General features: G+C 38.7%; 2 protein-coding genes across 5 annotated transcripts in view; one reads left to right on the forward strand and one right to left on the reverse strand.

Moving 5' to 3' along the window:
- The window catches only part of LOC110160101 (cortexin-1-like), a 28053-nt gene extending 5492 nt beyond the window's left edge, over positions 1-22561 (forward strand). Inside the window, exons 2-4 of one of the 4 annotated variants that reach the window (XM_055164693.1) lie at positions 6393-6514; positions 7628-7667; positions 20587-22561. In XM_055164693.1, the coding sequence (XP_055020668.1) occupies positions 21503-21883 (381 nt within the window). In that variant the 5' untranslated portion in view covers positions 6393-6514; positions 7628-7667; positions 20587-21502 and the 3' untranslated portion in view covers positions 21884-22561. Of the gene's footprint in view, positions 1-6389; positions 6515-7627; positions 7668-10213; positions 10259-19919; positions 20038-20586 lie in introns of those variants that run through there. The other 3 variants (XM_055164694.1, XM_055164696.1, XM_055164695.1) reach the window with 3 other exon arrangements.
- A 228-nt stretch (positions 22562-22789) lies between these two features.
- Positions 22790-25989, reverse strand: part of LOC110160066 (fibrillin-2-like) — a 57575-nt gene continuing 54375 nt past the window's right edge. The window contains 5 exon segments of the mRNA XM_020924673.2: positions 22790-25009; positions 25093-25246; positions 25330-25561; positions 25640-25759; positions 25836-25964. Coding sequence (XP_020780332.2) covers positions 24632-25009; positions 25093-25246; positions 25330-25561; positions 25640-25759; positions 25836-25964 — 1013 coding nt within the window. The 3' untranslated portion in view covers positions 22790-24631.

Here is a 25989-nt window from a genome sequence, read left to right on the forward strand (position 1 = left end):
GATAGGACTGATTGAGTATTGATACTAAAAAGCCACATTCACAGGATAGTAATGAACTTGCCTGAGCAGCTTTAGAATGATCCTAAACTGTATCAGAACAAGTATGAGAGCACATAGACTAGTATATGCCCATGGACCACTATGGACACTACCTGGTCAATGGAGAGATTAAACAGATATAAGGCCACATGGTGATATAAAAGAATACCATTTTATATTATAAATAAAGAGCATTTTTTTTGTCTTTATGGTTCTGGAGTCAGTCTTGTATATTGACTATCGAGTATCGAAATCAAGTTTGAAATTTTGCTCACATCACAACAGTTTACATAACATATCAATATTCTTATCATGATCAGGTTTTTGGTGTGAATGCAAACATAACCAGTGTTTCTAATGTTGAGGCTTTAGAATATGTCGTGGCCCAGATAGCAGGTACACAGCCGTCACTTGGGACATAACATTGCCCAAGTAGGTCAGGGCTTCCTCCTGCCTCAGTGACTGCCACTGCTCGGGTGCCACTTTAACTTAAGTGATGAATTAAACACAAACCAGATGAAACAGGTGCACCAATGTCCTGTATGTCAGCATGTAGCACCTATGAATGAAAGAGAATCAAAGCTTAAAGGAACAAAAGTTTTTAGGTTCTTTCTGGTCTTTAGTAAAAAGAAACTTGTGGGAAAGGTTTTATCTGTTGCATGTAGTCATACCTCCTGCTGTTGATGTCATGGATCTGAATTAGAAATGGTTGTCAGGCTTTGAAATGAACACTTGTGAACGTGGATGTTTTCAAGTCAGTAAATTATTTTGGCAATTTTATAATTACCATCTGGATGAAATGTACTCATAATTATATGGCAATGTATTTTCCATTAGTTTGCTGTCAGAACGTTGTAATTGCTTTCTGAAACTGATGTGATAAAGTACAAAATGTGCAGATTGGTGATAAAACGTACAGTATGTAACATTTTATATCAGGAAAAATAACGTTTATGCAAATTTGACAAGGAGCACGTTTTTTATTTTATAGACAGTTGGATCAGAGCATCTCCAGCGCAGTTGCTGTAGTTTGATCAGTATCTAAAAACACTGCCCAAAGAAGATTAGTATAGTAAACTGGTGACATGGGCTAATTCACATATTGTACTTGCCTGGTCCAACATCATCACAGTTTAGTCTGGTACTTCATATCAACATGTGACCACTACCAGTAATAGGTAAACCTTGTCATGATAATAAATTGTGAAGTACGATATATATTGCTGAAGAAAATATAGATGATAAATGATAATATTCAAACAAATTTATGCCACTGACACAAAAACCCAAGAGCAGATTTATAACACAAAAACTATTCTAAACCCACATTATTGTTAAAAAATCATAAGCTGCAATACATAAACTGCAGAATGAAACATTATAGTACTTAGTTTGCATCTGTAGTGAGTCATACAAGTTATTAATTCTTTTATGGCTTAAATCTTATCATACAGCCAAAAAATAATCACAAATTTCCCAGTAGTGTTAAGGAAAATACCCACGATACATAAAATGTTGTTCCAGCTTTCATATATTAATAATGAAGTCGATATAGTAATTATCGTGACAGGCCTAATAATAGGTCCCTAATCATTGCTGCCACTTTATCAAATGCTCAAATAGGAGTCTGTATTGAAGCCTGTGTTTGGATTCAATATCTTAAGCTTTGGTATGGATCAAAGAAGCCCCTGTTAATCACCAGTAGAGAGACCCCATTGACTTATCGGCTTTGTAAAGAAGTGCTGGATGGTTTAACAGCCACACTGTCTCTGACTAAGTGCACTGCTGTGGAGGACTTCCCTGGAGCACACCGTGAATTTTGAATCAAGTCTTAAAACGTATGTGTGGGCCCTTTGCTCGCTGGGGGAAAAAAAACACAAATACCAAACATGAAAGTGATGCATTGTAGAGACATGGCTGATTGCTTTTCTGGCATGTCTTATCACTCATGTGCTTGTAATATATTTATTATTTGTTTCATTAGTTCATAGAAATTATCAATCACAGAAAATGTAGTCTGAATTAATCCTGTGCTCACGCTAATCGTGAGGAGAAAATTTGAAGCCGTGCATCATCAGTCATCAGGCTCCACTACAGTCCGCTCTGCAGAAAGACCCTCTCCCCAACCCATCCTACGCACACCCACACACACACACACACACACACACACACACACACACAAACGCACACACACACACCACCTGCACACACATACACCACCTGCACACACATACACCACCTGCACACACATACACATCTACACATACACATACACACATCTGCGCACACACAGGTACACACCCACACACGCCCATGAACGCACACACACCTACACACACATACCATCGCTTCATCATGTATTAGTGTAGTGATGGCAATTTGTGACATACCCTCTGCCATAGCATTCAAATGAATCATGCAGCTAATATGACGTTTTTGCACACATTATAGACTGTACATATAAAGGACATACAACCTGTTAGCCGCCGTGTTCCAAATAGAATGTGTTTGTCAGGAACGCTTCTGACTCCATTGACATAACCGCTGCAGTGAGCCATGTCATTTTGGTCTTAAAATGTTCTTATTAACCCATCTACATGATGTTTTTATTTCACTTTGTATGCAAATAAATTATTATTCCTAATATGGACCTATAACTGCTAGCATCATGAGCTTCATTTGACTGGAGCTGAACGCAGTGACATCACGCTTCCTTAGTCCACTGCTTTATACAGTCTATGGCACACATTTATATTTTTCACATTTGTATTTTTAGATCAGTATCAAATACTACTGCTCAGTATCCTTCAGGGTATCTCACCACACCCCCTAAGGATTGACTGACTGAGCCAGGTCAAGTAACTAGACTATAGTCTTCATCTCGACATTATACATCTGTAGTGTGCTGTACTGACTGTCAGGGGTTAAGTAAATGTCATTTTATGCCATGAGATGTGATCGACAGCAGCTTGTTGTAACTTATGATTGAATACAACAAGGTATAATGTTATGGTAATAAGTATAAGACATTTAATACATGCATGAATTCTACTGACACTTATCTGACTGGCAAGGTTGCTGGCTTCTCAAGACCTTGGCTAGACATTTTGGAGTAATTAAACCAAAATAGAATATGAAATGGAGCATGAAGCAAGGGTCAGCGGGGGGAGCTGGTGGGAGACTGTGGAGGTGAGTGAGCTCCCACAGAGGCCCGGTCCTGGAACTGTTTTGATCCATGGTGAATTTGTGAAATATGTGATGAATGACATTTCATAAGCAGGTATAATGGGGCAAATGGTTAAATGTTTTGATGACCTTTCCTCTGACCTAGCTCATGGTCTGTCCTCAGGTGTTTTACTGTAGAGGACACACATACCAGTACACAGACATGGCTCCTTTCCAGTCAGTGTCTAAAATACAAATACTGAAAACCCCATGCATATAGAAAAGATACATATAATTAGAACTAATCCTTCGCTTATTTGTACAGTGTGCTCATGCATGCTAGAGAACTGCTGATGCCGCATGTTTAAACTGCAGCAATTAATTTTCATTTTGTATATATTTATTTACCAATGAGCATTTTGTTATTCACATATGCAAAGCAGAAAGACATAGGCAGTATGGGATAGGTAAGATATTGCTTATAGTAATGGCATATAAATAGACAATGACCTTTAATGTTGCTTTAAGATTTTGGGCAAGTTACTGTATCAAGAATAACAATGAGGGTTTTATGTATGTCTACTTTTGTTAAATTTATTCAAAATCTAATTTCAACAAGTACTGAAGTAAGTAAGAATCATACATTATTTCTTTTCACAATATTCTGAGAATTTCACTAGTATTGCTTTATTTTGTCAGTTATTTCTGTTGGTAGTTTCTCCAGCGGCTCCTGTCCACTTGTACAAACCGAAACCTATGTCCTTTTGCTTAGACGATGTTGTTCTACACTTCTGTTCCATTTCTCAGCGCCGCACTCAATCAGCCAGTCCCCTATAGTAGCCACACGTGCACACAAACGCTCCACAGGGGAAGTGACATGGCTCTGAAGGTCAGTGGCTCCAAACAGACCCGTATGATTCCCACGGGCCCTAATGACTTTCACTCACCCGGCTCACTTTTCACTTTCACTTTGAAAACACTGGCCATCGGTTTGCACTGCGATAATCCATCTATGTGTGGTCTCCGCCAGAGCTGGAATTACTGCCACAAGGGGCATGCAGTCAGGGACAAGGAGAAATTATTCATGCATTGGCTCAGAACTTTTTTCCTTGGACTACTGTACTATACACTGGCCTTCTTATTCTCGCAGTGTGTTTTCTTTAGCGACTCAAATCCACAGCAAGAGTTTTGTTCTTCTGCGGGTCCTCATAGGTGTGGTTGCTTGAGTTATTATCTGAAAACCACCAGGCCATTCAGTAACTATTTTCCTCCAATTGTCAAACACTGAATAGAATGGATTGTGTCAGTAGATGCTTTAAAAACATGTGTTTGATTTGCAGTTTACACACTTAATGTATTTGTGCATTTGTGTATTAGAAAAAGTACCTAAAAAAATGACCAGCCGATGTATGCTTTTGTGAATGGGAGTTTGAATGTTTATTTGCTTGGCATTGAAACAACAAGAGAACAAGTTAGGGAAATAGTGAATGGTGGCTGGTCAGTGTTGTGCTTGCTCCAAAGGTTAATGAGGTAGTTGCTTGCTCAGAGGAGAGGAGACAAGCATGATCTTTAGGGAAGAGGGGGCATTTCAAGCCCAAGGGCCCACTATAATGACACCCCTCAGATCTCATTATCAGCCTTATTGATTGGTCATGGCCACCTGCCCCTCCACCCACACACACACACGAACAAGCAAGACTACACCCAAAACTGTCATTTAATGTACATTCAGGGATAATTATACGTTTATATCATTTTGATTACAAGTGTAGTATTGAGCATCTGCTGTATGTGTAATGAAGCTTAATGAAAAAGTGATGCACCATAAAACTAGACTGTAATTTCTATGAACCATATTTAGTGAAATTGACACTTTTCATAACTGCAACTCAATATGTTGGGAAGGGTCCCTGAGTGCTCTAACTCTTGACAGGTTGCACCAGTGGCACTGACGGACTGGGCGAATGCAGACTTCACATTTCCTCACTGGCTCAATAAAATGTACTATAACCTAACAAAGAGACACAAAAGAAAAGGGTCAAATATTTTGGATCATGTAGATTTTAGTCAGGACTAACCTTTACTAAAATGCCTCTAATCTTTGTTTGCATAGCTTATAGAAAGAAGCAATAGAGTAGCCCCATAAGTCCAATTTCCATTCATATAATCACCAAACACAAAGAAGCAACTAGAAAACTATGCTGTGATTTTAACCTACAATTATGTTTATAGTCATTCTAAAAGACAGATTTACTCTCAGGCCATTGCTATAACATTCTGTGAAATTCACTGATTCGCTATTTACATTTTAACAGTCACTTGGGAGAACTGCATAATCCATATCTGGAAAGCACTTCGGTACACCCACACGGCCACTTCAAAACACAGAGACATTTTTATGCCCCTAATGTGAAGCTGCCATTTTGTTCAGAGAGAAAATGGCTTTAATTAAATGTAGCGCAGTGATAATAGATGTATGTCCTGCTGGGCTGTCAGAGGGCTAGCACACGTCTCCACGGCGCCCACACAGCATCAGCGGAGGAAGCACAGTCACAGCTCTTACTAATGCCTTCACTTTGCATTTTTAACTTACCTTTCTCCTCCATGTAGAACTGATACTAAAACTTGAGAATATAGTTCTAACTCCACATATAAGGATAACTGTCACTGTTATGATTATTCTTGCCATCCCTAAAAGCCTCATATGGACAATTTCAGGTTCAGGTGCATTGACGCTTGAAACAATACATCTGGTTTATCCAATGCAATTGCTATGTAAATATGAAATAAATAAATAAATAAAGGATACAAATTGTTCCCATCTGTTTGAGCTTGTGACTAAGCACTTCAGCTTCCAGCTTTAAAAAAAAACAAAAACCCTCTATTGATACTTAACATGTATTCATTTTGTAACTAATCTGTAGTAATGAATATAATAATAGTATTCATTATAGTAAGTTAATAATTAAGATACATTGGGTTATCCCCAAAAGTAAACAGAAAGTAAAAATATGTATTGACACGCCCAAATATGTGTGGTGCCAAGTGGCATTTTTGTTTTGAATATTTCACAGCATGTTTCAGTGTATAGAGATGAGCGTTGTGATTGGCTGAGAGTCTTGGGGGATGCCAGAGTGGGTGGGGAGTTTTTAGAGTCTGTGCCTGCCTCCTTGTGTTTCTCAAAGCAGACCTACACTCAGCAGCAGCAGCAGCCGTATCAGTGGAGGAGGGACGAGAGAGAGGGACCCTCGGAGCAAAGTTTGAGGCGGCCGACATACACTGGACCCAAGAACAGCTATTGAGGAGGGAGGTTAGTGACATAAGCAAGGACCTTTCTAAGGAAACTAAGTTTTTGAGTATTTGACTTAGCAATCTGTGACTAAATTTCAAAATATTCTTTAGAGTAATGCAAGTTGTTTTTGAGACAGCTGCCTAATGAGAATCAGGAAATGTTTGAATGTAAATGGTGACACCTACTAGCTATAGGGTCAGGAAAGAGCTGAGTTATCAGGATCTGTATGAGAGTGTGGCTATTTTTGTGGAAGGTGATGTTTTTGACAGGCATTTCCTGAATTCAATTTATTTCTATAAACATACATGACACAAGCCCCCTTTAAAAACTGCTTACTGTGATTTATTTGAAAGCCCCAACTCACCAGGTTATCACATCATGGACCAATGTGCCATGAAATTACTTTGACAATGCCAATGCATTTTCCTCTTCTTTTATCACCAAGTGAGACACCTTCAGAAATATGGAGAGACTTATCAATGTTCCCCTTCTCAAACTGCATAGGTCATCAGGACAACATATCTACATACTGTATACTCAACAGCCAGTCTGTTCAAATTAGTGCTGTCACTCAGGGTGAAAATCACATTTTCCTTTTAATATTTTTGAATGTCTGCTTTGCAGATCATTGCCCTGAGTTGAGCTTATGATTGCTATTCCACTTAAGAGAAATGTGATCTGGTTGTTGGCCTGAGAGGTGTGGTCCAGCCAACGCCGCTGCTTATCTGAAATCTGTGCCAGGCTCTGGATCTAGCACAGCCTCCTTCATCCGTATTGTCTCAGATAACAGTGACAGCTGTTAAATAATGAAGTGGCCTTGTTAACAGCAATGGGTAATGTGGGGTTAGGATCTAGGATCACCACATACAAGTGCTCCATTGCACTGGTCTGGAGTTGGCCTCAATCCAGTTTGAGATCGCACGTTCAGGTGAAAGGGATACTCAGAGGAGAATGGGTCAACAGCTTAACACTGAAAAGCTTAGAGTTGTGTTACACTGTACATAGCTGAAGGTTTATTTACTAGAGGGTCAAACTGGACAAACTTGTCCAATTTGCATAATTTATAATGTTACCTTGGGACAGCTTAATTAAATGTAGTTTAATGTTGTTATTAATGTTTCTATTTTATAGCCCGGAGCAAAGTCGATATGCAGAAATCAGGACATGTTCAGTAAGTAGTTTTTTTGCAACTGAAAGTATAGAAACTTTTTTTCACACCATGTACCTTTAGTGTGCAATGACATGGCACTCACACATAGTAGATATACTGCAGCATGACCTCATGTAGCTGAATTCTATTGCTCATAAACCAAGCAAGGGCATTGTCCTATGTCACCTAGAAGACCCTGGAGACCAGTTTGAAATAGTGTAAAGCTCTTTTATTCCAGTTGTGGCCATTTTACCATGATGACAACACCCAGAAGCTTTCTGCTATTGATGCACTGATTGGCAGGAAGTTTTTTGTTGTCCATTAATGTCATGTAATAAGAGGAGATAGAGAGGAAAGAGAAAGCCCTTAGACTACCCACTCATCAACATGTTCAATTATATGCTGCACTGTACTGTTATACTGTTGTCAGCTGCTGTCTCATTGTTTACTAGAACCAACAATTGTCACTGACCCATACTTAGAAGTGTATTAATAATTTATAGTGAAGACACAAACAAGTGCTGGTCAACATGATGATAAAAAAAATAATAATTGTGATCTGATCTTGTGGCTATGTGCATTTTTTATTAGATTGTCACATATGTGATTCAGTGCTCAGGCACACACTCCTCTTGGTCAGCCTCTATAATTTTTTTAGTGCGTGACCTGTGGATTGTCAGAGAAAAAGATATATACTACTACTACTACTACTACTACTACTACTACTACTACTACTACTACTACTACTAATAATAATAATAATAATAATAATAATATTATAGACAGACATAGAGATACTGACTGGGTGAATTATGATGAACTTGATAAAAAATGTATAAATAAAAAATCATGAATACAAATTTTTGGGGGATTTGGGGTGAACAAAGGGAAACAAAAAAATAATTCCATGATTTCTGATTTTGTCACAGTTCATTTACATTATTTAACATAATTTAAATTATTGAAGAGATAACTAAAGCAATTTCTTTTGCGAGTTCACTTTCACTGTGATTGGTTATTTCTGTCACTCACTCAGAGCATGAAAGATGTTGACCTGTTAGAAGAGGGGGAGGGCAGAAGTTTGTAAGCATAAAACTGCATTAAACAGACAAGAACTAAAATGCACGTTGTTATAGAGATCAGATCACAATCTCCATTTTTTTCACCATAGTGCTCAGACCTAATTGAATTATATTTGATTGACAGATATTCTAAAGTGAATATATATATATTTACAAAACTAATTTACTTTACAACACAGTGTTTTGCCAGTAACTCACTTAGTTTTGGTGTCGTGTTCCATTAGAAAGAACCTGCTGTCTCATAAACTGCTCCCTTCTGCTTACATTCACACAGCTGTAAGGCTTTCACCCCCCAGTATAACTTATGAACCACCACAAGCAAGTGCTCAACCTTGACTTGTGAAACCATCAATGAAAGCTTAGGAAAGTCTCAGCAAATATTTATCTTCTATATAATCTATAGCTCTTTAATAACTCACTGTGGCCAGGGACTCCCCTCCTTGGTTTGTGGTAACTCAGATTCCCAATGACAACACCCAATTGTTCCTGTCTCTGCTCTGCTTTGTCCCATTATGATCTTTAAATTAACCCAGCATGTTTGCTCTGCTCCACTTTAGAAAGGTGATATGTCTTTGCCTTTGCTGTGACTTTTCTTCACTGTTTAATCTCTTCTTATGGGGCCCTACCAAAGGCTTATTGTTAGTGGGGATCTAAGTATTCAGCATCTCCCTGCTGAGCAAACCTATTTCAGTTCAGAATCAGCATTTTAGACCCCTCTCTTCATTGTTGAGAACTGAAAGCGTTGCTGTCTAACAAAAGGTGAAGGGATTTTTTTGACAATGGTAACTTTTTCACTGGTGTTGTAAAAGGAGTGTGTCTCAAAATGTCATTATTAATGACTATTAAAGGGTCTATATTAAACTATTTTCTTAACTATGTACATACCTGGAGTTGTGTTTTGTTTTATTCATGCGTTTAACACACAAATCTTGCATATTTAGCATGTGTTCCTCTCTCAAACAGAAAATACTCTGTTCCACCTTGTGATGTCATGTAGTAATACATTAAGAGCTCCAATGTATTTTTAAACTCCATACACCTTCAAAAGAATCATTTGGATGATTTCAGCGCTGGAGTTCCCAATCTCTATTGAACTAAAGGTCAAAGGTAGCTGTTGAAAAACTACCATACCATCATAACATCACAAGGTGGAACAGAGCATTTTGAGCTTTACAGAGATAGACAGGCTAATAAACCCAGTTTACATCAACATGTCTGAATAAAACAAAACACATCTCCAGATATATTTTTGATGAGGTAACAACATTTTAAAGTTCACAAGTTATTTTTGTGTAATATAGGACCTTTAGTAGTAGTTCTTCTGTGTAGTAAATGTACTTTACTCAAAGATTAACATTTTTGGTGTAGGGTCTGTCACCTGTTTGATTCTGTGGAAATGTTATTGCCTTGAACAACATTCTTACGGGGTTGTTTCTCCACAGATCTGACCTATAACCTGGCCTAATAATACTATGTAATCAGATCAGACAGGCTACTTCCTCTAAATTAGAAGAGTTTAATGATCTATATGTAAGTATGTTTACAAACTGTTGAAAGCTAATACATTTGGACTTGGCATGTAATCTCTCTGACAGTTATCAGCCAGTTGACACAGGCTCTGTCCCAGTGGACTTGACTAAACTGCTGCTTGATAGAAAGAAACTGCTGTCTTGTGACTTTAGTACTGCTGACATCTCCATATCAACCCCAACGCTGAGTATTTTCCCTTCACTCATCTCTTTGACTCCATCCTCTTCATCCCTCTGCCCTGTGTGATTGATGCCTGGTGACCCCATGCAGTCCCTTGGTATCCTCTGCTCGTCTGCCGCGTCCGAGTCAGACGTGAGTTGCACGCATTACCATTCTGCTCGCGACCTTTCCTCTTCTCTCCTCCCTGCATCCATCCCTCTCTTTCTGCAGCCTTTTCTTGCCTCATCTTTCATGTGACCGCCTCTCAACCTCAGTGCTGCTGTGGGCCGCACTGTTAGCCATTGTGACAGCGGCAGGGGGTCCTCCAAGGTGAGCTATAGGACTTGGTGGCGCCTATATCCCCCTGTACCTCCCTCTCTGCCTCGGAAATAAATGATCTCCAACATAAACCTCCTGCAGCCACATATTCATCAACTCACAACTGCCACTTGTGGAGTGGCCTCATCGCGACGTGAATATTTCATGTGTGTGATTTGTGAATAAAAGATGGAGGAGGGAGAGGACATGATTGGAGTGACATTTATTCACCTTGATGGCTGGGAGAGTCAGGGTTCCTTTGGAATTTTTTAAAAGGACTGGAACTTAAAAATAATCCAGTAGCCATGCCAGATCAGGATCATGGCATAAATGAACGGAATAACTGAAAATAACAATTAACACAATTCTTGAAATCATTTTCCAAACTCTATTGAGAAATATACTGTAACATAATAAGGACCACCTCTGGTACACTGATGTCATTTTACCTGCTTTTTATTCTGTCCATATGGTGTACTGTACATAATACATATTGTTCTTGAGCTATGTGCTGCAACTCTAGAATTTGTCCACTGAGGGATAAATACAGGTTGGATTGTCTTCTCTTATAGAAGCCAACTCTAGCCGCAAGAAGTTAAGAGAATTGTTATTTTTGTAAATGTAGATTAAAATAGATTTTTCAGTCAATTTGAATAGGAGAATTTAGGCATTTCTACAAGAAGGGAGAATATAAGAAAGGAGTTTGTGGTATAATTTTATTTTAACTTCTTTTCAAATCTGTCTTGAACTTTCTGGAAGGAACAATGAAATTAATTTATCGACAGTCCTAGCTCAGCGTCCTCAGAGAAACTCCTCCAGTTTTTGATTGATTACATTTATGGATGTGTCTCGTCATCTAAGTATTTGAGCGTCTCTGTCATTTTGGCTCTGTTGCATTTACTTTTGAACACCATTATTTGTGAATTAAAATGTGAAAGTGGTGCACACAAATGTCAACATTATGTTCTGAAGGTGTTTTTGAGATGGACATTTACCCCTGGTCTTAAGGTCTCATATGAATAAATGATGCAAGAGGAGCTGGACATGATGGCAGTGACAGTTTCATTCACCTGGATGGTTCAGGCTTTAGAGAGAGTTCGAAAACTGCAGTGGCACAGAGGGGCTGATGGGAGCAATATGACAGAGGTAATTAAAGGTCCTATATTATATTATTTTCTGATCTATGCTATAATGTTGTTTCCTCATCAAAAACATAACCAGAGCTGTGTTTTGTTTCATTCACACATGTTTAAGACACAAACCCTGCATATTTAGGCATATGTAGAGAAAACACTCTGTTTAATTTTGTGATGCCATGTGGTAATACAGGATGTCCTTCACTGTGTTTTTAAACTCCATACACCTTCACTAGAATCATTTGGATAACTTCAGCCCTGGAATTGCCCATCTTTATTGAACTAAAGATAAAGGGTAGCTGTTAATTTGAAAACTGTCACTTCATGACATCACAATGAAGCATTTTGAACTTTGGAGATGTGCTACATATTATTAATAAAGGATTACTCAAACATATGTAACTGAAACAAATCACAGCTTTGGGTATGTTTTTGAGGATGTAACAAAATTGTAACATGGTCTAAAGCTCCCAATAGTTAATTTCGCTTAATATAGGACCTTTATGGCTTGGGTAAGAAGGGGTGAGAGGGAGAAGGTGGTTACTTGTGTAGCCTGTCTGCAGAACTGCATCATGGGCCTGATGTCTGGAAGCAACAAATGTGTCTCCGGCCTGTGTGGCTCTGAGTTAGCCCTGAGGTGCCGTAAAAACAGAAGAAGTGAAATTTAGAGACCGCAAAGTCACGACTGAATGTAATAAAACTCAGTTTGTGCTTGAGCCTTTTTATAGAGCTAAAATACAGCCCATTGATTTATTATGTGCAGATGTTATATTACAAAGATATTACCTCATAATGGGAGGTTTTCAATTGCCTGTTACATCACTTTGAAGCAATAAGGGAAGTCGTGAGTAGTCAGTCTGTCTCATCAGTTTATATGGACATGGCTTAACAGCTATGTTGTTCTTATGTGTGTGGTTGTTTTTTTTTTAATAGTTATTAGGGTTAGAGGTCTGGTACATAGAACAAAAGTAGGAAATGTTAAATATTTATGGGGAATACAATATGTGTTTTATATTGTTTTTGATACCAGAGTTATTGAGTTTTAATTGTGCTTCAACCCAATACTGACCTCATTTGGCATTGTCTTATAATGGAACACAATATTATAGAAATCGTGGATCCTGATGGATAAAAAATATCACAGAGAAATCTTTAAACACTTTAAAAAGGAAGGAAAAGCAGATGTGGCGCTGAAGCCTGAAATATGCTGATTAAGAAAACCCTGTGTGTTAAAGTGTGCATCTGGATAGAATGATAGATCGTGGCCCTCTGTACAGATGAAACTGCTCAGGTGCAATGCTACAGATGCACAGGTCCTGTTTTAGCCGTGTGCTCCACCAGCTGTATTGAACTGTATTTTCTTTCCATCACTAACCCCATTGCTTTTTCATCTTTCCTGCTCTGAGCAAACAGTTCTTGCAGAGGTGGACTGTAAGATCCATATATCAAACTGATGAAGGAGGAGCAAAGGAGTGTGTGTTGATGACAAAAGATTGCTGGGAAATGACCGAATACCAAATGCACCGGCTTCTAATGCACATTTTATCCATTTCTCTTGATACATTTCAAAAGGCTGATTTGCAATTACCTCTTATTGAGTCTCACAAATACAACGCATCACAGTCTGGCAAATAGTGGCCATCATTTTATACTACATTTCAGTACTACTGCAATAAAATAAGAATTATTAACCATTACAAAAATATATACCATAATATAAGTAAAATATAGTTCCCCTGCCTGAATCTTCTATATTGATCTTTATTAGAGGTAAAAGTGTTGCCACATTTTCTTTTGGCATACTGGGCCTATATTTGGCTTCCTCTCATTGTTGTGCTTCATAAACTTTCTTTGTCTGTTCACAGCTGTGAATGGAGAAAGTGCCATTAGACATTTGAATATCAATAAGGCTCAGTGATGGGCATCACTATATCAGGCTGTCCACTCCTTTACAGCCAATAGACATACGCACTGCACTGGCAGCATAATCTCTCTTTAAACTACATTAGCATCGAAGGACTGGTCCACCTAAGCCTGCAAGTTTATTTGCTGCTTCAGTTTATCTTTATAAGCAGCGAATTGTAAGGGGTTAATTCAATTCTATGCAAGCTATGCCTCAGACTGAGGACCTTTACCCCCATTCCCCCTCGATTTTCTCCCTTTCTTTGGTTTCAGCAGTCTAATTACTTTTGGAGAGTGGCCTTAGTCAGGCAAGAAATAATGACAAATCTAAGCTGTCTCTACACAAATGTTGTGTGACCTGTTTTTGTGGGCAAAGGGGAAAATAATACATTTCATAAAAAAAACATTTTATAAAGCCTGATTTTATTAGTAAACATGGTATGTTTCATATTGGGGAATAGATTCAATTTTATTTTTGAATTAACTAACAATACATAGAAAGCAATTAAGCACTTGACAGTAGAATATTGAGTAAATATTCTAAGTAAAAATTTGGAATCATTGCAAGGTCAGGTTAGAATTATCTCATAACGCATTTATTATTTATTATCATAACGCAATTATATCACTTTTTTTCATTTTTAGAGTAACCGTTGTATTTAGTACAATGAATTTAAAAATAACAATTAAAATAACTATTTTAATTTTAAAAATGTTTTCTTGAATTTTTTGCATACTTTTCCTTGTCAAAACTGTGTGAAAAAGTAATCTAATTATTCACATGACATCTAAGTAATCTGATCACTCCATAAATCAGATTATGATCAGAACTGGTCTGATCTGACAGTGTTCTAGTTCTGGTGTCTATTTTCAAACCAAAATATCCGTACACCTCACACTGATAATGCGCTTCCATCAGAAACTTCCTACTGTGATGCAGTCTATGCTTTTGACTCATTACTGACTGTCACAAAAAATGTAGCATGTTCAGTAACAAATCAAACAGCACAGACATGCGGGGACACAGTTTTCAGTTTCACTCTTTGTCAGTTTTCTTCATAAAATCTAATTCTGTAGTATTTTATCATATTTATATTTTATTGAGAGATGGTTGGGTGGAGTACAGTTGGTGCAGAGAAAAGGAAACTGCATGGTCACCTGAGGACTAACCAAATTATTCTTTCATTTGCTCTGATGAGTTCTGTCAACATTATCCTGACCAGTAGCTCTGTGAGTGATGACCAGTGTTTAAACAGTGTGTTCGTCAGTGTTCGTCAGTGTTCGTTCGTGCGTGTGTGTGTGTGTGCACGCGCGTGCGTGCGTGCGTGTGTGTGCGCACGCGCGTGCGTGCGTGTGTGCGTGTGTGTAAATGAGATCCATGTTGTGTGGATGCCTCTGTTGTTTCTGTCTATTTAATGAGATTTTGATAAAGACTGATGAGAGCAGCCTTCATCTCAGAGCCACACTGAGTTTTAAGGAAATATCATTTTGAATCCGAGAGATACAAATATTGTGTTTCTGTAAAAGGTTTAGAGGCCAGGTTATCCTCCTTGGAAGTTGATGCCAGATAGCAGTTAGTGGGCCGATTTTGTTGCATTATCACAATAACAATATTCAGATCCAAATGTGCTTTTAAAGGTTTTGAGGGTCATTTTTTTTTACACTTTTGCCTATAAATATACTTATTAAAGGTGAAATTACACATCCTATATTACACAAAATTTACGCTTTTGAGCTTTAAGCCATGTTAGAATGTTGCTACCTCATCCAGTGTAATATATAGTTTATATAACATAATTTAGATAACATAAAAACATAAAGCATATTGTGTTTTGTTTCATTTGCACATGTTTTAGTGGCCCTTTATTATTAGTCTGTCTACATCTCCAAAGCTCAGAATGTTCTGTTCCACCTTGTGATGTCATGAAGAAGTAGTTTTCAAGTTGACAGCTACCATTTACCTTTTGTTCAACATATATTGACAATTTCAGGGCTGAAATTATCCAAATATCTCTAGTGAAGGTGTATGGCATTTAAAAACACAGCTAAGCACTCCAAATTACCACATGCCATCACAAGGTCTCTCAAATGGAAAACAATCCAAACAAAGCATTCAGCCTAGATATGCAGGGTCTGTGTGTTAAACATGTCTGAAAGAAACAACATACAACTCCAGGTATGTTTTTGATGAGGAAACAACATTATAACATAGATCAGAACATAACGTAATATGGGCCCCTTAATGTTGCATATTTCCAAAACAACAATAGCAATATTATTCATTTTTTTATATATCTGCCACCTCCAGTGCCACTATGTTTTACACATACAGCACTGTCATCCTTATCAGGTTAAAATGCAACATCGTCTTAAGCCAATGATGTTCATTATGTCTTCTTATATACTTTAACTTCTTAGGTTCTTTTTAAAGACAATGCAGTAAAGTGTATTTACCTTGTTGACATGTTTCGGCTGCTAGCTGCAAGCCATCTTGTCGTCAGGGAGGAAGAGGAGAGACACATCATACAAGCACTCAAACAATGTCAGTATCCCAGCTGGGCCATAAACAAAGGCAGACAACAAGTTATCAATAAAACCAACAAACCCCGGAAAAAAACACAACAATGCAACACAGGGCAGCAGGACCACAAGAACATAGTCACACTACCATACATCAGAGGTATAACTGAACCCATCCAGAGAGCCATGAAAAAACACAACATAAGCACTGTAGTAAAACCATACACAAAACTCCGCCAACTACTCGTACATCCCAAGGACAAAATCCCACAAGAACAAAAATGCAATGCCATCTACGAAATCCAATGCAAATCATGCAATAAATCATACATAGGGGAAACAGGCCGGGCATTTCACATCCGAAAAAAGGAACACCAAAAGGAATGCGAAAAGGAAACGTCAGGGAGACTCACCAGAACACAAAAAGACAAAGCAGAACAGGAAAACCTAAAATCCGCCATATCAGACCAGTGTAAAAGGAACAACCATATTATGGATTGGGACGGGGCTCGGATCATTGGATCGGAAAACAACAAGTTCAAACGCTGGATCAAGGAGACCATTGAAATCAGAAAGCGAGGCACGGACAGCATTAACCGTGATGACGGAGCGTTCCTCCTTTCACACACCTGGGACACCCTCCTCCAGAGACACCGGGCGACGGGAGGCGTGGTCAGTCTGAGCGACCTGCCAGGTCCATCAGGCTGACCACGCCTACAGGAAGTAACAACAGCTGATATACGACACGTCACCACCAACACTGGTGACAGTTCTGAAGATGGCTTGCAGCTAGCAGCCGAAACATGTCAACAAGGTAAATACACTTTACTGCATTGTCTTTAAAAAGAACCTAAGAAGTTAATGCAACATCGTCATTTTAAATTGTGTAGACTCTTAGTAAACTAAAGATTTTCCTCACTTTTCCCTCTGTTTTCAGAATTCATAGTCCAACCACGTGATTTTACCCAATTCGTCTTGAAGCAGAGGAGTGTATACACTCAACAAGCTTTCTAATCAGTCTGAAATGATTTAATTGTTTAGATTATTCTGGTTGTCACAACCAGTTGACATACACAGTGATCATAAAACAGATAGGGTTGGGCTATATTGATCTAAATGTCTATCTGATATATTTTTAATAAGACATTGTATATATATATATATATATATATATTATATATATATATATATATATTTATATTTATATTATATTATTTATTTATTTGGGGTGTCAAATTATCGCGTTAATTGCGATTAATTAATTAGTCATATTTAGCGCGTTATGTTTTTTAATTGCGTTAATCTCATTTTTAATCTCTAACTTTACTGTTTCTGTATGCGAGTTGCTTTATTATAAAACCTGTTTTTATGTATTGTTGGGCCAACAACACACACAAAAACACATTTATAATTTTTTTTATTTCGGTAATTCCACTCATTGCCGGAAACCCACACAAAACGCGCGCAGTAAGAGCGACGTCATGTTCACGTTGGCGGCGTCAGTCGCACGATGGACGAGGTCGAAGAGCCAGTAGAACAGAGTCAGCAGCGCACAGGTAAAAACGCATTCGTGTCTTGGAAATTCTTCTCCCGACATGAGATATAAAAGAAAATAACAAATATAAAATCGTCTACAACTTAAATGTCACTGGTGAAAACAACCTGCATAGGCTCATGATGTCTGCACTACTGTCCTATAGTGACCTGCCACATGAGGGGACACGCACACAAACACACACAAACACACACAAACACAAACCAACACACACCTTCATCATCGTCATTAACATGAGAACGCGCGGACCACGTTTCCTTCCGTAGTTACTGGGCGGACACCGCTGTCCTCTCGTGCGCCGCGTGTGGATCGTGTTTTCTCGCGTGCGCTGCGTAAACCGCGCTTCCTCCTGTGCGCCTCTAAACCAGAACTAACACCAAGACTAAAACCGGGACTAACCCAGTCCAGGACTAAACCAGGACTAAAACCAGGTCTAAACCAGGACTAAACCAGAACTAAAACCAGAACTAAAACCAGGTCTAAACCAGGACTAAACCAAAACTAAAACCAGAACTAAAACCAGAACTAAAACCAGGTCTAAACCAGGTCTAAACCAGGACTAAACCATGACTAAACCAGAACTAACACCAGGACTAAAACCAGGATTAACCCATTCCAGGACTAAACTAGGACTAAAGTAGGACTAAAACAGGTCTAAACCAGGACTAAAACCAGTGATCTCATATATAAAGCATTTCTCTATCAATAATATTTTAAATATGGTTAAGGAAAGACTGGACTTTTTATTGTCTTTAAGTAGACAAAAGTTATTATGTTCAGATTTCCTCATCTTTGCTACTTTACAGCAAACAGTTTCTTATTCATGGAGACTTGGGCTCAACAGCCAAATTGGAGAGATTTGTTAAACAATAAATGACTTTATAAAGTCACTTTTTTAAATCTATATCAGTCTTTTGATCTGCCACAATAATGTAATAATGAATTTAAATGAAAATACCTCAAATTGAAGGCTTTTCTCAGACATTTTTAGGTGAGATTAAAAAGAGATTAATTAGATTAATTAATTACAGATCATAATTAATTAATCTCTCAATTTTTTTTAATCGCATGACAGCACTAATATATATATATATATATATATATATATATATATATATATATATATATATATATATATTAGTGCTGTCATGCGATTAAAAAAATTGAGAGATTAATTAATTATGATCTGTACATATATAAAACAGTAGAGATGAGCCATACAATGGTTGGTGTCTTACTGGTAAATCTCTTATGATTTGTGTCAGTATCAACTGAATACACACACACACACACACACACACAGAGTATGTGTCACCTCCCAGGTGTGTGATTGCTCTGTCAGGCTGTGTCTGACTGCAGAACTCCCTGGAGACACTATTGAGTAGTGGACAGAAATCTTTGAACTCCAAGTGACTCCAAAACTCTGTACAGGATAAACATCTTGTGGTGGTCAAATGGAAAAGAGTAGAGAGGCAGAACACTGCTCTTATTTTCTTTACTGTTGTAGGTTACTTTCTGGAGAATGCCTCAAGGATAGATGATATGTATACTAGTATATGGTTAGATTTACTTTAAACAACTAAAATGTATTTATTCAGGCTGGCCTTTGGCATCTAGTTTCTATTCTACCACTATTTAATTAGAGTGTTGTTTTTATTTGTATTCTGTATTCTATACTATAATATATATATATATATATATATATATATATATATATATATATATATATATATATATATATATATATATATATATATATATATATATATATATATATATATATATGTGTGTGTGTGTGTGTATATTTGTATTCTATTTGTACTGTATTGTGTTTAGGCTGTAAACACATTTTGATTAAGTAGTTTTTCCATCCACATCTGTACATTTGCAACTTCTTCTGAACCCATTTGTAAGTAACCCCTGAAGTGATGGTGCCTTTCAGATGGATGACTGCGCCCTAATGCTTTGTGTACAGTGTCCCTCATGATTTGAAATGTAACCAGGTGCCACATGAGCTGTGATTGTAGATTATTCATGAGTTTCCCAATCTCTTCCTTGTGTTTTCTTTTAGCGTGTGAGGGGTCAGCCCATGGACAGACTGCACCCACAGTAACATTGCTCTGATGGATAGGCAGCTGTAATGGCAGTGAGCTGTTTGTAATGATACACCCATTACTTCTAATGTGCTGGTAATGATGTTATAATCAGATTACTAATTGAGAGTCATTACAGGAGATGTGTTACTCAGTCTGTCTGCATATCAATATGTGGAAACGCTTGTTGAACATGAAATTCTTTTATCAGTTAATGCATAAGAATTAATTATTAAATCCATTATTGTTCATTTTACAGACAATTAATAGTGAAGCTGCAATATTTTTGTGTTTGAAATTTAAAGAAGCGCTATGTAATTTTTCTGGTGTAGCTGTCAGCTGCTTTTCTTGATGAAAATGTTGTTGCTTTGCCTGGAATGGTCCTTAGTATGGTATTTAATTTTTCTCTCTCCAAGGAGATACATACATGATGCCACCATGCCATGTTGTATACATTAGCTCTGTGGAGAGGCATGTTTTTTTAGCCATAAAGAATAAACACAAGATAGATACATTTATAACTGTATTATGTCCATGGAGACTAGCAGGTGGCAAACCCCAGAAAAACACAGTGTAACAAGATCATGTTATAATAAAAAATAAATCACACTGATCTTACTAATCTGGTTTTGTTTGTGTTTTTAGGGGCTGATTTAACTGGAGCTGTTGCGTATTACATCTTCTGGATTGGAAGCTGCAGCTACACTCCCATGTCTACAACAAAAACTACTTCTGACTAACAACAATGAACACTGAAATGCCCTCTTCTAAATATCCCACTCATTTCATTCCTCTTGTTACCCTTGTCAACTGAGCTCGTTTTAAAATCCCAAACAGAGAGTGGAAAAGAGGGCCTATAAGCACTCTGACCTACTTAATACAGCTGAACTTGCCAGACAAAAAGGGTAAAAGTTTGTGTGTATAGCAGGAGACCACAGCAAAGTGATGCCCTGCTTTGTAGTCAACACCACTGATCTGGTGACCCTGTGATCCAATTACACACAGACCCATGCGTGTACATGCAGTGCGGACACACCTGTTGCTGCTGCCGTGGTTCTTTCACACATTTACGTACCGTACAAATCAGGAAATACAGTGTCCCTGTACCGTCTCTACTGATTGAAACCCATCTATGATCCATTAGCTCCCTGCAGAGAGAGCAGCCTTGGCCACAATCACACACGTGTTTGTCTCAGCAGGAACAGGAGCTTTTGTCTGCTCCTATCTGTCCATGTCCATAGTGAAGATGATCCCTGGTGTGGCAGTGTGACCTGTATACCCCAAATAACAAGCCCCCCCCATCAGCTTCATCAGGCAGCTTAGAAACAGTCTATGTTTAACAACAGATTGGGGTGAGACAGTTGACAAGTTGTCAGGGTAGATTAAGGGCAGACCTGTCCACTCTTGTCTTCACAGACCTACATCTATCAAACTGAACATCAGCCCAATTGAATAAATTACGGTAATTAAGTTGTATATAGCATAATATCGTATAGATTTTTTTTTCCATTTTAAGATTAACTTTTCAAATTTAGTTTGATAAAACAATAAATAGTATCTCATGAACACATTTTCCCTGCTCCCCACGCTCCCACCAAACACTCCCACACTCCAGTCAGTGTGCAGACCGTGCCTGAGGGCCCCGTGGAGGATGAACCATGCCCCCACGCTGGACTATGAGTTGCTGCTGTCCCCAGCCAGCTCATCCCTGGGAGGCAGCTCTGGAGGGGGCAGCAGCAGCCCGCCGGTGGCCCTGGTCGGGGTGGACAACGAGCAGCGTACGGCCTTGGCCTTCGTAGGCCTTCTCATGCTGTTCCTCATCTTCCTGTTGGTCAGGTGCTTCAGGATCCTGCTGGACCCTTATAGCCGCATGCCTGCATCATCCTGGACTGACCACAAGGAGGGGCTGGAGAGGGGACAGTTTGATTATGCACTAGTGTAACATAGACACTTTTATCTATACTGTGTTATGACTATGAGGGTTTCCTAGATAATATCTTAGGTCTTACTGCAGGGGAAATTACTTTTTATAAAGACAGGAATCAAGAGAGCCACAATGTTCTGTAATTGACAGAGCTTTTGATGAAGCTGCCTTAACTTGTAACATTACAAAGATGTAATAACCTAAATGCCACATCAGGGCAACATTCAAAATGAGTTTATGAACTACAGTATGTCATTGTGGCCCTGCAGGTCTGTTACTGCGGTCATCTTATTGACTTGTTTGCCCCTTTAAACCATTAGGACACACACTTGTGCTAATTGCTTATTAGAAGCCTCAGATGTTTGAATATTATAATTATTTAACTGAACTGTTCAGATGCTTCCAACAGTTTGAGCTCGTAGTTTATTTTCATCAAATGTTGTCTGTGTGTCTCTGTGTCTAAACTGAGAAGCCATATTGAATTTACTGTAATCTCTTGTAGAGTCTATGTCACATGGTTGTAAACTTTGCTTTATTCAGCCTATCAAGTGTGCTGCTAACGAAGCAAACTGCAACCTTTCTGTAAAACAAAGCTTTATTTTTCTACCCTGAACTCCAGTTTGGAGCCTCTGTTTTGCTATGTCTCTGTCCTTCCTCTTTAATAGTGTGTAGGTTTTGGAGCTTGTAATGCAGCCACAAGGCAGGATTTGCTCTTATATGTGATTTGTAACTTTTTTATGATTATTGCTTTTGATAAACTGACTGGAGTCAGTGTGGATTAAAAGAACTTTATCATTAGTATGTCTGTATTATTATCAGTGTCCCAAATATTAAGGATCTTTTACCCCACATGATACCTTTGCAGAAACACTTAATATAAATTATAAATATTGAATATAATATATTGACATAATAGACCCAAAATAACATTTAAAAAATTTAACCAACAGTACTTTATTTTCATTTATGCCGTTGGATAAAAGTAACATTACTGAATCCTATTTTACAGACTGCAGTCATTTTTGGTTAGGTCTAAGCACAGATGAAGGCTGATTCTTTTATTGCCTGGGAAGTTGTGCTTTGATGATTGTCACTGAAGCTTTTTGTGAGGCCATTCTTGTCTTGTGATTTGTACATGATCTGGACATTTGAATGACAACAATAGTGTTTCAAGTGGCACTGTAGCAGAGCAGAACTGCCTTTTTAAAAACATAGTGGCAAATAAAATAAATCATAAAAGATACAAGTATACAAAGGTTCCCAGGTTAGAAGGTGGATATAATGAACAAAGTCTGTAAAAGGCCGTGAAACAGTGCAGCAAAAGTGTTCTTAGAAACAGAGGTCCTCGCTGTAGTCAGTCAAGTTTCCTTTTGTAAATGAGAAAGCAAAATATATCAATACCAGGAATGTTAATAATACAGCTGGTTTAAGAAGCAGTGGTTTTACATGAAATGGTGAAAACATCACTTTTTGGTCTGGAAAAAACAGTCTCAAACAAAAAATCTCTGAGTAAATTTTGGCATCCTCAACATTAAAAAATCTACATTTTCCTTAAAAATATACAATTTAATTTTCAAAAAGCAATTCTGATAATTGTTTTCAGCACTGAGACAAAACAGACACATAATAACAAAAAGTAACAAAACACTTTTGCAATCCAGATTCAAGACTGCACTTTTCTTTGTACAGCGTCAAAGGTTTTATTTAGCACCTTTTTTCTCTTTGAGAGAAGAATCTCAAGAAATGACCTGACAGATGAGGTTAGGTGTCCACCTGTGCTTGCCCTCAGAGAGTATAGTGTGATGCATTACCTGTGGTTAGCTGAGGTAATGTTACACGTACATGTACCTTTAAGACTGGACGTCACTGTATGTGTATGTCGTAAACAAGGCCTGTGCCAGTCAGAGCAGCTCAAACACTTTGGCCTGGAATCAGTGCACCCTAAGTCTTGATCCCTTAAAGGATAAATACAAAATGCAACCTGGTGTCAGTCAGATATTTTTAAAACCTAAAAGCTATAACCTGCTGATGGCCCTGCTGGGACACTCTAGCACCCTCTTCAGTTCTGAGTTCACACACAGCGTCACGGAGCACACAACACGATTCACACTAATCCCTGCTCACGTCACAGAAGAATACAGCTACGAGTTATGAAAGATTGGGTAATGTCCATGTACAAACAGACAAATATTAAAGTAGAAAACACCTGAATTGTCATGTAAATGTTGCAGTCCTTCGTGTTAACATTTCAACAACACATAAAATGACATGCTACAATACTTGGAGCAGGAGCCTGTGCTGATGTCCTGCTCAGTGTTAGTGATGACATTGAAGCAGACAAGTCCTTGGACCACTGACAGTGAGCCTGGCTCTCTGAGTAGATGATTTTGTACACCAGGTTTACTGTAATACATAATCTAATCTGAAGTATATCCCAGCAGACATCATATACAATGAAAGGTCTGGCCTTAAAGCACTTTTCTTGTGTTACATTTGTGTTACAAAGACAAATGTAACACATGGGGCATGTGCTGGTGGACTGACAAATTGTCCTGGGCTATGGTCCAAGCACTTGGCTGCTTTTGGTCACCTCTTCAGTTCTTTCAGTGGAGAGCGCTGGATCAGATTGATGTAGAGAGGGTATATTAAAACAAAAAACATAAGTAATCGTAATTGCATGAGTGGTGGTAGATGGCTGATTGAATCAGTCTTATATAGCCCTCCTGATGGTGGTACTGGTCCTGAAGGCAGTCAGTCCTGGGCACCTCAGTGCAGGTGGATATGGAGCTTGATGCGCAGGGCATCTCCTATCTCCCCTTGTAGGTAGTCAGTGTCATGCTGCTCCTCCAGCTGGTGTAGCCTGCGTGGGCCAAACAGTCGCAGACTGGTGATGTCCAGCCTGTAGGACCCAGCCGGAGGGAGCTTCTTGCCAAGTCGGAGCACACTCTTCCCATCACGGCGTTCCAGCAGACGGAAGTGTTCGTTGGCGTTGCCTTGGGTGATGACGTAGCGGACATGATGCTCTAGGGGCTGCAGTGCTGGAAGCAGTTCCAACAGAGGCTCTTTATTTAGCAGGGATGCCAAAGATACATTCATGGGTATGATATCCTGAGTGTCCACACTGGCCATGCTCACAGCATCCTTCTAAAAAACAAAACAGGCTTTGAAAATGATCTGGAAAACTAGAAAATACACAAAGAATAAAATGTGCCAAGTTGAACACAAACCTGATTGAGCTCATTGCTGTCAGCATTGCGCTTGTGTCGGCCATTCTTAGCTCCACCATTAATCTTACACTCGTAGCAGGCCTCTGGTGATAGACTGTCATCTTCTTCACCCTCAGCAAGCTGCCCAGGGAATCCTGTGCCTGAGATGCAATGACTGGACAGAACAATGGTAGCAGATGAGTAACATACAAATATAACTGAAATAGTTAAACTAGTAACCATTGCTTTTGTCCTTACCCTTGCCCAGCTCTGTAGAAACCACCTGGACATCCACACAGGTACCCTCCATCAGTATTGGAGCAGCCATAACTACAAGGGTTGTTGCCCATGCTACATTCATTCACGTCTTGGCAGCCACCACTTTGCTGCTCAAAGTCAAACCCAGAAGGACATACACACTTGTAGCTGCCCAATGTGTTATAACAGGAGGCTGAACCACACACAGTTCCTCCCTGGCACTCGTTTTCATCTGCAGTGGGGAAAAGGTATTAGTTTCAATGGTAACAGTTAAATGAATTGCCTCAACTACCTTAACATGTTTACTGACCAACACATTGGTTCCATTGGTAGTGCTGCACATATCCCTGAGGACAGCCACAGCGGTATCCTCCCATCATGTTTTGGCAGCCATGTTGACAGCGGTGGTTGCTGCCACATTCATCCACATCTGAGCACAATTTCAACAAAGTTACAAAATAAACATGGAATCAACAAACAGATTTCAAGACTTTTCCTTTGTTTACCTTCACACTCGATTCCAGAGCTATCCAGTGAGAATCCTTTGCCACATTCACAGTTGAAACTGCCAGGAGTGTTGACACAAGAAGCACGAGAACCACAGACACTGTTCTGAGCTGCACATTCATTATTGTCTGCACAAAGAAAATTACGTTAAGG

The sequence above is a fragment of the Boleophthalmus pectinirostris genome, unplaced genomic scaffold (genome assembly GCF_026225935.1).
Source record: "Boleophthalmus pectinirostris isolate CB_2022bp ecotype Guang Dong unplaced genomic scaffold, ASM2622593v1 HiC_scaffold_7, whole genome shotgun sequence".
NCBI classification, from domain to species: Eukaryota; Metazoa; Chordata; class Actinopteri; order Gobiiformes; family Gobiidae; genus Boleophthalmus; species Boleophthalmus pectinirostris.